Raw genomic sequence first — 15933 nt, forward strand, 5'->3', positions numbered from 1 at the left:
CCGTCATCTGGCCAGCTTCGGGGGGGGGGGGGGGGGGGGGGGCAGGGTCGGCCTGCATTTGGACACCGCCTTTCAGAGCACCCTGAGTGTGAAGCTCGCTTCTGAGAATGAACGCAGCGACGCGACAAACACTGGGACGAGGAACGCCGGCACTTGTGACGAAAAGTAACGTTTATTAGATAGTTCTCCGTCACGTGTGAATAAGGTCGAGCGTGGGTCGGACGTGCTCACAAAGAATCAAACCACTGCAACGCTGCCCCATTCGCTCACAGAAAATGCGTGAAATGTAAAAAAGTTCTTCACGGATATTTACACGGAATGGCTACATGGAAATCGGTGCATATTTCAACTATTTGCAAGTGTTTTTAAGGCATCGCACAGTCGTGTCATTTTAATGCCCTGTCAAAATGAAAGTTCAGCCAATATATTTTGTCTGCAATTATAACAACTTCAGCTTGTAAAGTGCAGCCACGTGGTGTTTGCTCCCTCTCAAAGAAAACCACTGAAGAGGTGCAAGGAGGAACCAAGGATTCCACTAAATTCCTACTTGCCCCCCCCCCCCCCCCCATTAAAATTAAGATCTCGGTGTGTGCGTGTGTACACATGTTCAACATGACGCAGACAGCGCTGATGGCTTAACACGTCACGTGGGATGCGTTTAACAATCGCGCAGGCGCGTGCAGCATAGATCGAGCTCGTTTGTATTCGAATGGGAGTAAATTGTCGGGCGTGGACCGTGACACACCTGGTACGACCTCCACAGCCCGCACGAGTGTGGAATCGTGACCACGAGTGTGTGACCGCCACACACTCCTGGCTGAGTTTCCTGCGCTCAGCTCTGCGCCTCAACTGCCTCTTTGTACTGCGAGGCCCAGTCCGTGGGCGCGTTGTGGTACATCTGTGTGGGACGGGGGCGAGGGGGGTGCAGCAAAAAAGGGGGAGGGGATCACCACAGGGAATTATTTCAGCTGGGTCTGTCCGGGTTGGCAACTCGCAAAAAAATTTCCACACGCAAAGGCATTCCGTGTAACTCAACCAACAATGTGAATCTTGGGTCAAATGATCAATAAAAAAAAACAGCACTCAAGGAATCGTTTCAAATGATTCTGTTTAACCAGGTGAGAGAACTCGAGAGCCTTGGACGAGTCTCACTTGAAATCGTGATATGGGACATCAGCTTGCCAGCAAAAGGCGATAATTGCGAATGTATAATCCCGATTGAGTAATTTGCGGTGTCATTTAATTTGCCAAATTTGGCCCCCCTCACAATAGCCTTCCTTCTCTTGCGAATTATGTCAGGGAGATCTTTACCATACATTGCAGACAGCACATGGTAGTACTATCGTGCTTATTACACCCGTAGTATTAACCAGGGTGGCCGCTGAACCCTGAACCTCTGCAACAAGCGGCGAACACGTCACTCCCCATGACCTGGCGGCCCCAACTGACGTGACAAACTGCCCATCGCCGAGCCAGTTAGAGTCACCTTGTGCCACACAGGGACAACTGCCAATAGGGGGATCTGTGCTCAGGCGCTTCGTTCCGTTCTAGAGAGAGAACAATATGAATGCAAATTAATTCATCCTTCTTCTGAGCAGTCTTAGCTTCTGAAGATGACGGTGCACGAGCTGGCTGCCATCCGACTGCTCCAGCATTGCGTCTCCTTCCCATCGAGCTCAGTTATTCAGTCCCCCCATTCTCTTCCTCTCTTCTGTAACCCCTCGTTTAATTTTCATCTTATTCTGTTCATAACTTCATTTCATCGGCTGCACGGAGCTGCTGCCCTCGGCATCCGGGGCTTGAAGTCCTTCCCGGCCATGATCACTCTGCTGCCTCGGTGCCGGCATCTTTTGTCGGCATGCAGCACGTGCGCTGCCAGCTAAAACGCACTAATTCTCACCTCACACTCTGCGAACATCTCCCGCCGTATCCAAACCGCCTCTCGCAACCCTCGGACACGTCCTTAAGGCTCTGCTCCACCCAGGAGAATCTTTTCCCAACAATGACCAGCTGCCATCACACTAAACCTTCACTAACAAGCTCACCACTGTTGCGGTCATCGCTCACCATTCATACGTCATCACCCTGCCCTCCATCCACCCAACTCTCTTCTTGTCCTCATTCACACCAGTTTATTCAAATGATGTATTGGCCCTAATCCGTTCACTTCACATCAAGACATCTCCTCTGGATATTCTCCCTGGCCATCTGTTTGACCGCTGTGCCGTGGAACTTGCAACCATTAGTACCGACATTGTTAATTCCTAATTTTCCACCGGCTGTTTTCCTCCTACCTTAAAGGTCGGCCAGGTTTCCCCGCTGCTCAAAAAAATACTTGGCTTGGGCGCTGCTGACACGTCTAATTAATTATCATCCGATCACAAACCTCACCACCACCTCCAAACTTGTCGAGCGTCTTGCCCTCGCCCAACTCAAGCCTCAGCTCACATCCTCACCGAATTTCTGCCCCTTTCAATCGGCTTATCGCAAATATTATTCAACAGAGACCACTCTGACTAAGATCCTGGACGACATCCTTGACATCGATTCCGGTTCTATTGCTTTACTCGTCAGCCTTGACAAGTCCTCAGCCTTCGACACTGTGAACAACAAACGCTTAATCAATCACCTCCAGTCCAACTTCGGGATCAGCGGGACTGCACTAAACTGGATTTCCTCATTTCTCTCCTGCAGGTGTTTCACCGTCAAAATTGGGAGCTACTTCATCTAACACAATTCCGTTGACATGCGGAGTATCTCAGGGCTTAGTCCCGAGTCCCCCGCTGTTTTCCGCCTCTTCATCTCCCATTGGCCGACTGATTTGACAGCTTCGGCGTCCACTTCCATTCCTACGCCGACGTCACTTCTCATCGCCTCCATTAAATCTCCCAACATACTGGGCATCAATTCTAGATTTGAAGCTTTCGTGACTGCAAGGATTCATACTCTTAGTTCTTTCGGTAAAGTCACATAGGTAAAAAATGAAATTAATAAAAATAAAACAATAAAAATCACGACGTTTCGGAGGCAACACAAGTCTCCGTCATCAGGTGGGACCGTCACAGCCAGATTTGATGCAGCAAATCTGGCTGTGATGGTCCCACCTGATGACGGAGACTTGTGTTGCCTCCGAAACGTCGTGATTTTTATTGTTTTATTTTTTATTAATTTCATTTTTTACCTATGTGACTTTACCGAAAGAACTAAGAGTATGAATACTGGGCATCGACCGTCCCTTCCGCTTGCTCGACTGCATTACAGCACTGGTTTCGATGCCATGACCTCTCACTAAACCCAACTAAATCCGAGGCCATCTTAATTGGCACTAGGCAAAGACTGGCTTCACTCTCCCCGCGGGAATCTCAATCGCTGGTTCCTTCATTCAATTCTCCGACCATCTGACATTTCTCGACGTCACCCTGGATCCCACTCTCTCCTTTAATATTCATATCAACCGCGTTCTCGAGTCCTACCCACCACGCCAAAGTCCTCTGCTGACGCTTTACACTTCTACGGGTCGTAGGCACCTTCGTAGTTTAACACGTAGGCTTTCGCGACCAATATTATTCATAATCAACGTTTTTGGGTTAGATTTCGTTATTTATAAATGTGTCGTAACCCTCCACCACCCGACACGGCCAATCAGCAAAAAAGTGTCACGTTGACAAAAGACAAATAGTTCACTACTTTAGCCCACCGGTGTGTTGAAGCGTGAAACCACAACATTTACAATTTTTGAGTATGACGCAAAACCTCCTGGAAACTCCCAGGACAAGGACCGCAATCGCTTCTCGTCATTTCTCCATTGCAGCCTCCGTCATTTGCAACACCATTTCTATTGACATCCTGAACGATCATTCATTTTCTTCGTTCAAAAACCATCTCAAGGCACGTCTCTTCGGCTCAACATTTAACAGAGTCTTCTCACTGCACTGCGCGAGGCGATCCCGACACGGAGCTCGGCTCCGCACCTCGGAATTGCGTCTTTGGTCCGCAACATTGCGCGCGTTATAAACGGTATTATCATTAATATCTGACGAGTTTAGACGCAGCCCCGGTGAATAGTCTCGTAGCTCCGCGCGGTTGAAGCGGCCATCGCGGCCATCGCACGCACCTTGGCCGTGAACTCGAGCACCTTCATCTTGGTCACCTCGCACTCGGCGCGGGCGCCCCAGCGGAACTCAAACTCCGGGATGTCCGTGTGCAGAACACGCGAGCACTTAAGGTACCTGGAATTGCATGACACATGTGGGTACAAAGACAAAGATCACCCCCCCCCCCCCCCATATAGCCTTAACAGACTGTTTGGGCAAGTACTGTTAGCGAGCATCTTTGAAGGCCGGCATGGCACACGATGGGGTGGGTGGCCAGCACCACCTTCGCCTCCCCAGTGGCGATGTTTACACACCGCACCAGGGACTCGTTTGAGGGTGAGTCAACCTAGGAGAGGCCCAGGACCGGTTCAGATAATCGTCACCGATGTTGGCCGTGAGCGGGAATCAAACTCGGGTTGCCGGTTTTGTAGCGCAATACGCTAACCCCAACACTACTACTCGCGGGACGCACTTACACACGCTCTTTAATCACAATTTATTTAATGTCGTGCTCTAAAGATGCTGCCGTGGTGTAATGGTGAGCATGCGATAGAATTGCAATCTAGAGGTTGCCGGCGGTTCCATTCGATCTCCCCGGTGTGGCAGTTATAACAGTGGGACAAGTTTATTAAATCCATCCCTCCACTCCTGTCCAACCAGCAGTATAAATAAAATGGGTACATTACAGTTAGTCTATTGGCAAGGTCGCATATGATGGGGTAAAGTGTGGGTCCTCCCACCTCTTTAAAGGGATGTCTGGCCAGCTTGAAAGAGTTGGCAAACATACTAGAGCTTCCTCTAGTGGAGACCCTTCCACGAGCAGTGGCGCGAGCATGACGTTTCAGGGCTGCACCTTTGCCTCACCTACCCGGGAGGTACTAAAATCTGGTATCCTTTCAAAGATGAACTTGTGGCCCTCAATGGGCTCTTTACAGCCGCGTGTTGATTCAATGCTGGATAAACGTCTCCCTACAGCTGGGACAGCCAAGGGGGGTGACATTTAGTTGAATTTCACTTCTGAGATGTCTCCATAAAACATCGACATCTTTCCTTCCTTTCGGTGACAGTACCAAAATACCCCACCCATTGCTGTTTCAGAGATAACACAATTATTTTAAACTTTCCGAGAACAGACTGTTGCTCAACAACACTGCGTGTTGCCCGGCCGCTAAGCGCCCTGAACATTATGAGGCAGAGTGCTTAGTGCGAGTCGAATACCACGCACGGCGTACATTCCGTATATCACCAACACCAGTGTGTACGCCGAGGGTGGGGAAGCTAAGGCACGCAGCCCGTACCCAGCCTGCAACTTCATTCCACACGGCCCACGGCTTCATTTCATATGGCCTGCAGCCAGATGAGGCCTACCACACTTTGAAACGTGCCGCTAACAACATTTATCCGTCACTACGAGCACCTAAGCCATACTAATTGGATACTCGAGGGCAATATTTTTGACCTAACAATGCTGTGCTTCTCGTTTTAGCACGCTCAGTAACGGCGAGCACTAATTACATTTCGCATTACTGTTGGATTAGACCGAGGCGAGTGCTCAATTGTGGTCAGCCAAAGGAACGTGAAAGCGTGGCAACGTGGGTGTCCACAATGCCACGCTTTGCCAGGCTGAGGTCATGCTGAGGTCATGCTGTGTTTGAAGGAGCCAGTGGATGGGACCGCGAGGCGGTGCGATGGGGGGGGGATTCCTCACCCCCCCCCCCCCCCCCCGTCATCACGGCTGGCCCCCTTCACGGTTTACTCTACGGTGCAGTTTAAACGAAGGCCCAAGGCTCGGGGCATCCGCACTGATTACACCGATCACGCAAATGTATTATTCGCGCGCTCGTTACTTACAGATGCGACGCAAACATTGGACGGCCCTCATCGTGTAGATACATGGGATGGGTTTTGGACTTGCCAACCGCTTATTCTTCTCGCCTTCAGCAAACTGTGCTGACCGGCATGGTGAAGTATGGTCCAAAAAACGAAACCCGTACAGCGCGAGAAGGCCCCCATCCAGCAGCGGAGTGACAAAGGGCTGTACGCGGCCAGGTGGCTCAGAAGCAGCGCAAGCTGCTCACACTCGGAAGGATCCAATCCGCTGGCGATGATGGGGGGAGGGGTTTGCCTTAGCCCATCATCCCTCCGGGGTCAATACATAAATACCACTTTGTGAGGAAGTCAACAGCGGCTGTCGTATGGAGAGATTCCATATGTCCAGAGGACTGGATATCTGTGAGAAAAAGCTTTATAGCTCGTCGGATTCCATAGGAATGTGAAATGTCCACCACTGGCTGAGGCCTGCAAGCAGGAGATGAACACCGTCTCAATGCTCAATTGAGCAGCAAATCCCGTTAAGACTCGTGCACGACTATAGAAGCGACCTCACTCACTTTTGCCGCACAAACTCCTCCATGACGAGCTTCTTGACGTCTCCGAACACGATGTGGTGCGTGCTGTGGGGTGGACGTGGAGGAATAGAGGTCAGACGGTGAGCGTGTCCCTCCCCGCCCCAACGCCCAGGGCTGTGCGCACATCGGCTGCGCTGTCTTGGGAGCGGCTAGCGCCAAGCAGGGTTACCCATGTGCGACCGATGGCTGGGAATCACCGCAAATCAAACAAGTTCGGAATATGATAATTGTTTTTTTACCCTTTTATCTGGCAACAAAACTGACACCTTTTTCACGAGGAGTCATGTTTGCATAGACCACAATACCTGCAGTCATAATGCAAACAAAAAACATAACTCTGATAATGTATGCACTGTCCTTGAAGTTGATTGATCCACACCCGAAACAGCTTTCCTTAGAGCCTAGTCTCACATGGGTTGGACCAGATGACGCCAAAAAATAAAAAAAAGGTATCAGTTTTGTTGCCAGATAGAAGGGTAAAAAAACAATTATCATATTTTTTACTGGCAAATGAGGTTCCAAGTTAGGAATAATAATAGTAATCGGTGTTTTTTTGCTTTCTTAGTAATTCATGGAAACTGCATTTCACATCACTGCACAGTCTGCAAAAAGGAGTGGATATATGAAGACGTTTACAGCTCATTCATGAGTGTTTATACAAGCGGGAGGAAACCAGGGCACCGGGAGAAGCCCCACACGTACGAGTGGGCAGAGGTGTGGACTCGAGTCATGTGACTTGGACTCGAGTCAGACTCGAGTCATGAATTTGATGACTTGCGACTCGACTTGGACTTGCATAACAATGACTTTGTCCCACCTATGAGATGTGGACTCGAGTCATGTGACTTGGACTCGAGTCAGACTCGAGTCATGAATTTGATGACTTGCGACTCGACTTGGACTTGCATAACAATGACTTTGTCCCACCTCTGCGAGTGGGTAACAATATTTCCCACACAGACGGGACAGATGGCGATTATGCTGCAGTTTGCTGCACCAAATGCTCCTGGAAAGTCAGGGTATTGCACCTCGACACCCACGGGAAGGGAGTTTCGCAACAGAAGAATTTAATTTGTATTACTTCTAATAATTATACATTTAAGAAACAGGATGCCTTCACAAGCAACTTATTTAAGGTACTGTGGGTCGCAGCAAGTTGCTGTCACACCAGTTCAAATTAAGGATTCTTACCATTTAGTGCCAATGCCAAATGCTTCAACATCCAAACTAAAGCAACGCATGAAATTTGCTGGGATTAGTGGGATAATATCCCAAGCCGTCTTGCCTGGGTGCCTTGTTTTGCCATGAACGGAGATTCTCACTGGTGTGAGACAACCCAGAACACATGGCCTAGGGCTGTATTCACCGGATGAACAATAAACTATTTTTTATTTTACCAGGTAAGGCCCACTCAGCTATATAGCTCTTTTTGAAAAGTGACCTGGCCACAAATGATAGCTCAACGAAGTGGGTTAAGTGGAAATTTATAGCAGACAAATACTCTTAAGTGCACAACACTAACAGCGTGTGGGCATTAAAACGAAGGACAACATACCTCTGATCGATTCCAAACTTCTTTAGCACGTACCACAGCTTTGCTGTAACACAAATAAAAACATTGCCGTGCATTAAATTATGTAATTACTGCAATTATTTTCACAGTGGTGTAGTTCCACTAAATATATTTCAACTTGTAGTGGAAATATTCAGGAGATACAGAGGGTATCCTTATTTATAACATGGTCAGAGTCTGGGGGTGGGTGCGGCAGGGGTGCAGTGGATCACGCACAGAGCTACGAACAGATCCTGGCACCCTGCCCTTCACCATCCCTGTCCTGGCCAGCATGGTGAAGTATGTTGAAAGAAAGTCCATGATCGACAAAGCGTGGGCTGTCCATCATCCATTGGTGGATTAAGGGCCGTAAATGATTATTAAAATCCAATGTAGCCCATAAGTCTAGTTTTCAAGACAAACCTGATTTTAACTGCAGAAAACACTAGCAGATGCCTTGGAAGTGCCTACTCATCTTAGAACACAAAAATATAAGATAACTCAATTGGTGAATGTTTTGGTCTCGATAAAGCCAATGTAGCAACTTCTGGTGGTTGGGAGGGGGAGTCACGTCAACCCCATTACACGAAACACAGATGGATCGAACAACGCAATCTCGCACACCTACGATTTGATGCGCGTATCTGCGAGCTTAAAGTTCGACGTAAATTGGCGAATCTAGGAGGCCGTCGTTAGCCCCCCCTCTGGAGTGTTTCGAGTGGCGATGCAGTGTGGCGCGCACCGCACTTGAGGACGCCGCCCTTCATGAAGATGATGCTGAGCAGGAGCATGAGCAGCCCCAGCTTCTCGTTTGCACTGCCGGGGGAAAGCGGGAACGAGAGACCAGGCACAGCGAGTTCCGGGCGCATTCCAATAAAATGACACAATTCAAAGGGTACATATTTGGCATTCACGACAATCTCAACGGTGCAAAAGGCGCTCGCCAAGGAAGGCGCCATGGTTATGCTTTGTAAGCTTTACTGGAGACAAGGATATATCGCGTGAGAGCTGGGCACATTGTAGCAAGGTTCCTCGACTGTGTTTTCCCGTGGTCCACTTAAAGTTGGTATGTTCTGGTGGACCACGTGACATCATGTGACACGTGTAGATGTTAAGGGGCTTGTGATGTCACATCTGTGCATGCGAACACTGATGTGTACCTCTTGCCTTGAGGCCTCTAGCCTCTATATCATGCTTCAATTTCAATCTTTATCTTTTGTCTCATGACATCTTATGTCCATCTATCACTTGTTTCTCATCTCACTAAACGAATTGTTCCTTATCTCTGCGGATCGTAGCGTGGCTTTTATGGGTCACGTCTAGCGCGTAGACCACCCGATTCAAGAATCCTGCATTAAAAGGTATTTGGCGAGTACCGAATGCATTACAGGATATAGTGCAACACGGCGGAGTGAAGGGAATTGCACTGGGTCCAGTAAAGCTTCATAATGCAAGGAAAAGAAAAGAATGCCACATGTCCCAACTGCGTTTTCGTTAGTGGAGTAGTGGAGTATAGTATAGCGTATTGATATGGAAAGCTAAGATTAGTCCTGGTGACCGAGTGTAATGAAAACATATATAACCAGACAATATAATTACTTCACATTGCCATCTCTCTACATTAAAACAATATTTAAGATACAATTCATCAACCACAGACCAACAAACTTCTGGAAGTGCACACATTCATCAGAATTGATTCAAAACAAGCAAAGACTGGACTAGTTCCAACAGATTCAATGCTGGTGGACTGCCGATCTTGCAGGCAAGGACCTTTCCGCTTACACAATGGGGGTTTCAGTTCGACACAAAATTATATAAAACCGTGCTTGAAATGATGCTGCTGAATTCATATCGAGATTGATATGTGAATTAGACATTGTCTGCTTATTGTTTGTTTATATTCTCCCCGAAGAAAGGTGGTGTGGTGAATGTCCACATGCACTGAAGCTAAGAGAGGTCTCATGAACAAAGAGAAGCAATACACTGAAGCTAGTAGAGTCAATCACACTGCAGTGCATTATTTCAATTGAAAACTCATTTTCTAAATCGCAAACTAATTTCTGTGTTTAGTTTGTCGTCCTTCCCCCGCACCTCCGATTAGCACGGTTGGCTACGTACGGTGTGAAAGACGTTCAACATTCATACACGCACGCATACAATTAGTGAGATACACTGTGCCGTCGTCTAGTGCAGTGCAGTGCAGGACCTGTCAGCTAAGGCTTCCCCAGCATTGGCAATATTATTGACGAGGATGAAAGAGTGCAACTTGGAGTCAATCTCCACCAAGTCCATCCCGAACACCTGCACAAGTATACACAAAAACAAACACATCGTCATGTAGACATACATAAACACCTTTCGTAACACACACGGAGAAACTGCTGATGATTCCACACGTAATAAAATAGAGCCAATGATCCCCCAAATAGCCTTTAACAGATTGTTTGGACAAGTGCTGTTAGCGAGGAGCACCTATGAAGGCCGGCATTGTACATGAGAGGGTGGGGTGGTCAACACCACACCTGACCACCTTTGTCTCCCCAGTGCTGATGTTTACACACCGCAATAGGTACTCATTTAAGGCCGAGTCGACCTAGAAGAGGCCCAGGACTGATTCAGATAATCAAATAATTATCTGAGCGGGAATCAAAGGTTGCCGAATCCGTACCAGTGTACTTACCACTATAATATCACTCCCCAATTTGCACGCACATCAACAGCTGCCATTTGCCACTAAGTTACGGTGATGTCACCACGGCGCTTGTGCCAGGCCAGGTGCACTCCGAGGCCACGTGAAGTGTGAAAAGGCTCGCTGACAGGACGTCACGGGACAGACCCAGGTGCTATGGGTTGACCGAGATGACTGGCAGATGCACCACCTGTAGCCTCTACTGTGCCAACTTGCTGCAATTTAGCCGCTTGGCGCTCCGCTCGTTGTTGCGAGCTTCACTCCTCTGCACTCCGTTGTTGTTCCAGGGCGACTGCCTAGAACTGCCCAGTAGCGTCCTTGCCCAAGTATAGAAAACTCTCCATTCTCTCTCCAACTGCCCCATGACCAATGGGCAGTTGAGGGGGTGCATGTACACACACACACACACTCATACACACACCTCATTCAACTTCTTGATCACCATCTTCATCACCGTGTTGATGAGAGAACGGTGGTCCTTCAGCACGTTCTTGCTGATATCTGCAGCAGGAGCCAACGGCACAACACGAGCATAGCTCAGGTCTCAAGTTTCTTTTTTTTAACCAGGCGAGCACTGGGAGACGAGAATGAGTCCCTTTTGCAAGTGTGACCCGAGTACGGGCAGCCAAACCATCTCTACAGATGACATATCGAGCAAAGCCGTGCCGTTGTTTATTGTCTACCCTCTTCTCCTGTTTTTGCTAATCACAGTCTCTTGTGGCATGCACAGTGTCTTATCCCTAATGTTAATCCACGGTCCCTTGTGTCGCATCGATAAAGTGCAGGCGTCCTTCGTATGAACGCGCGACATGCGTTGATGAAAAACAGCGCGTAAGTTGGATCGCGCTGAATGAACCCTATTTTCCCAGACATACGTGTTTATAAGTGGGGGTGCCTCTTCTTGGTTCTTTCGGTAAAGTCACGTAGAAGGGAAATAATAAAAAGAAAACATAATAAAATATTTTATTTAAATAAAAATAAAACATAATAAAATTTTATTTTATTATGTTTTATTTTTATTATTTCCCTTCTACGTGACTTTACCGAAAGAACCAAGAAGATGAATCCCTGCAGTCACGAAAGCTTAAAATCGAAATTTAAGTGGAGGTGCGTTACCGAATAAAAATAAAGCAATTTCACTTCATTATTTTAGCCCTGGATTTACAAAGTACGTATAAATCTAATACATTACAAATAGGAGTAACTTCAGGGCTTCTTGAATGCTTCCGTGGGCTGTTGGCAGCAGCACGCAAGATGCAAACAAATGCAGCAGATCTAAGATGGCTACGCCCAGCCCGTGACACTGGACGCTGCCATCACGCGGAGACGCCATCAGAACTGTTTTCTTTTACTTAGAATTGTTATCATTGAACCCAATTTTTTATTTAGAAAAATTACATTTCACAATGTTATTGTTTTTTATTGAGTGCGTAGCTGTGAAACGCATAACGCGATTGTGAAATGTTCCTAAAATATGAATCGCGTAACTGCCAATTCACGTTATAGGGGCTGCGCATTACGCTATGGATGCCTGTATCTTGTATTTACCAGTCTCTTGTGTGAATCACAGTTTAATAATGTACATGCAAAACTCTTTTGTCAATTCACTGCTGAATGAGGGCCTCTCTCTGCCGTGTGGGTCGTGGGGGTTTATTTGACCATACTTCACCATGTTGGTCAGTGTGGGTTTATGAAGGCGGGGCAGCGTAGAAGCACAGCACACTAATTGATTCTGCTGAACTGCTCTCTGTGCTGCTCACAGTATAGCCCCAAATTACGAAAGGAGGTTGTCCATCCAAGCATAATCTCCAGGATAATTTGGTCATTGGAGAGTTTACCGTTATCTCCACATTCATGTTTTTAAAAATACATTTGTTTATTTTAGTTTGTCGCTGCTTCATAGCCTACACATCTGCAGACACATTTCTGGTGGTTGCCCCACAAAGAATTATGTTGTGGAAATGACAAAGATGATGGTAATAAAAACTATGATAATCATGACAGTGAGGACCTCACCTCATTATGACAGAGGCAAGGTTTGAAACACTCCGCACCAGGTACAAGTGAAAGGTTGAGTCGACCTAGGTAAGGCCCACGACCAGTTCAGATACTGATGACCAATGTTGGCTGCGAGCGGAAATCCATCTCAGTTTGATGGTTTCGAAGCGCGACGCGCCAACCACTATGCCACCGCTCTCCACAGCGTAGGCCCACACACCCACACACACACAATGGCCACACACCTGATTTTTTTATAGGGATCTTCTTCTGGTCGACAGTCAGGATGTACTGTATCACCTCGCTCACCTGCGATCCGCACACATGCACAAAGTCGCAGCTCGTGAATGACTCTGCTCGTGTTGCAATCGCTGCCATGTGCACAACAAGCGAGCCAACAAGTGTCATGCGCGTAGCCCGGGTGTCGTACTTTCTGTTCAAGTTGCTTCTGCGAGATGTTCTGCTCCGCGCACTGACTGCTCAGCTTGGAGGAATCTGGTTCATCGTCGTCCTCGTCCGTTCGCTTTTGTGAAAAACAAAGAAGATGCAAGGGACTGATCAATACAAGACGCGTGGGACTATGATAAAGGAGACGTAAACCATCATGCTCTGACGCACAAGCCACAGCAGACTGGATCGTACACAACACAGTGGACTGTGATTGACACAACAACGGACTGAGTTTGAGATCGGACAACGCACTGTGATTAACACAATAATGAGGTACTGTAATTAACACAAGCCTGAAGGGAACTTATCAATATGACACGAAACTGTGATATGAAAAAAAACGCACGGTATTCTGACCAACTCAAGACAATAGGGCGTTGCAATCGACACACAAGGCATTGTGATTAACGCAAGCCATAAGCGAATGTTTTTGACTGACACAAGGGACTGTAATCAATACGACACAGGATACCGTGCTCGACTCAAGCCACGAGACACAGTGGTGATATAAGACTCAAGGGCCTGTGGTTAATGTAATACACAAAATAGGTTATTGATAAACTACAGGAGACTTTGGTCAAAATTGGACACAAGACACCTTGCTTGTACGCAAGCCACCAGTGCCTATGGCTAACTTAATATACAATAGAATATGAATCATACAAGTTAATGATCAATACAAGATACAATGGACTGTGATCAATACAAGGAAAAACCATCATGTCAGCTCTATTCACTGAAAGAGCCATGAATACTTTTCGCCAAGTCATGCATTTCCTATCGAAATAAATGTTAATACAAATCGCTCAAGGTTTTGTGCAGCTGCACAATGCACATGCCATCTGTGATTTAAAGCTTTGGTGACTGCAGGGATTCATCTTCTTGGTTCTTTCGGTAAAGTCACGTAGAAGGGAAATAATACAATAATAAAAATAAAACAATAAAATAAAATTCTCACGACGTTTCAGCCACAATGCAAGCAGCCGTCCTCAGGTGAAGAACAGGTCTGCTCTCCAGCCCCTCCCCACCCAGCCCCTCCCCACCCTCCACACCCAGCCCCTCCCCACCCAGCCCCTCCCCACCCTCCCCACCCAGCCCCTCCCCTCCCCACCCTCTCCACCCAGCCCCTCCCCACCCTCTCCACCCAGCCCCTCTCCACCCAGCCCCTCTCCACCCAGCCCCTCTCCACCCAGCCCCTCCCAGCCCCTCTCCACCCAGCCCCTCCCCACCCTCTCCACCCAGCCCCTCCCCACCCAGCCCCTCCCAGCCACGCTCCACCCTCCCCTCCCCACCCTCCCCACCCAGCCCCTCCCCACCCAGCCCCTCTCCACCCAGCCCCTCTCCACCCTCCCCTCTCCACCCAGCCCCTCTCCACCCCCCACCCAGCCCCTCCCCACCCCCCACCCAGCCCCACCCCACCCATTTTTGATACACGACGGACGGACACAATAATCCCCTGTGGGCTGGTGTAACCAGGAGGTTCCTACCAGTAAGATGTGAAGTATGACCAAACAACTCCCCGTGACCGACACGCGGCGTGGGGAAGCCCTCATCCAGCAGTGGATTGACCGAGAGGCTGTTATATTACTTTCTCAACTTTTATTTTGTTTAACTTAAATGCTAAATGTTGTTAAATACTGCAGCGTAATAAAACTAAAACTCACCCGTTTATTTTGTGAGGCGGAGACTTTCGTCTTCCCGGTCCGGCTGTGCGCCATAGCTGACGAACCAATGAAACGCTCCTCGTAACGTATTAGAAAGTAATGTTATATATATATATATATAACAAAAATTAGACTAATTACAGCTTAATAAAATAAAACACTCGCGACTTTTAAACGAGCTAGGCGGGAAGACGCCAGCCAGTCGAGGCGAGGCAAGGCCACGGTTGTGTGCCTCGTCCGGTGTGCAACAGGGAACTGACACTTAAAGGTTCCGGGTAACACGTGACTGCCTCTGCAAGGATGAAGGCGCAGCCGTGCAACTTCTTCCCACGCCGTCACTGATGGCGGAACGAACTCCACCGAGAAGGGAGCTGTCGGCGAGGGTATTTGGCCTACTCTTCCACGCCGGCCAAACTTTACCCCGCCTCCTTCCGAGCATAGACTAAAGCTGCGGTGTATAGACCTTGGTGATCGTGTGACACATTGCGATGGATAGAGGCGATTATTATTTGTTTCTTTCGGTTAAGTCACGTCTAAAGATAAAATAATAGATTAAATTAAATAATAGAATACGACGTTTCGATTGCAACACAAGCAATCGTCATCAGGTATAATGAAATAGCGACATAAAATCTAACCAGAAAACTATAGACAGACATATTAGCAGACAGATATCACCAAGATACATAGCAAGAGCAACACAGGTAACAGAGAGGGGTGATCGTCTCTGTGTGGTGGCCTTAAATAGACAGAGGGGGGGGGCGGAGGCAGAGAGAGGGAGGAGGGTTAGAGAAAAAATTAGCATATCAATGAGTGGTCAACAGACGTGGTGCTGCGAATGCGATGGCACGGCAAGCAAGCCTGAAAATCAGGAGAAGGACACACTAAAATTAAATAACCTAGTAAAATATCGAAATGTAATATAATACAACACAGAGGGTCGGTCAACACACAATTAACGCATAGCCTGGTTGATTACGTATTTCAAAGATTGCTAAGTTAGAATTTAAGTGTGAACAATCTAAAGAGAGGACACAGGCAGAGAAAACAAGTCGCCAGAGAGAGAGAAAAAAGA

The 15933-nt window shown here is 47.8% G+C and overlaps 1 protein-coding gene across 1 annotated transcript; it reads right to left on the minus strand.

Annotated features, from left to right (window-relative positions):
• Nucleotides 1–171: 171 nt before the first annotated feature.
• LOC144943663 (non-structural maintenance of chromosomes element 3 homolog) lies at nucleotides 172–15108 on the minus strand. The gene is made up of 10 exons (XM_078871353.1): nucleotides 14859–15108; nucleotides 13175–13267; nucleotides 12990–13053; nucleotides 11168–11247; nucleotides 10264–10358; nucleotides 8797–8870; nucleotides 8058–8100; nucleotides 6485–6547; nucleotides 4115–4229; nucleotides 172–898 (listed from the first exon to the last, which is right to left on the minus strand). The coding sequence occupies exons 1-10, from the start codon at nucleotides 14910–14912 to the stop codon at nucleotides 833–835; spliced, it is 747 nt and encodes a 248-aa protein (XP_078727479.1). The 5' UTR covers nucleotides 14913–15108; the 3' UTR covers nucleotides 172–832.
• Between the last annotated feature and the right edge of the window lie 825 nt (nucleotides 15109–15933).

Source organism: Lampetra fluviatilis, chromosome 32 (genome assembly GCF_964198595.1).
Source record: "Lampetra fluviatilis chromosome 32, kcLamFluv1.1, whole genome shotgun sequence".
Taxonomy (NCBI): domain Eukaryota; kingdom Metazoa; phylum Chordata; class Hyperoartia; order Petromyzontiformes; family Petromyzontidae; genus Lampetra; species Lampetra fluviatilis.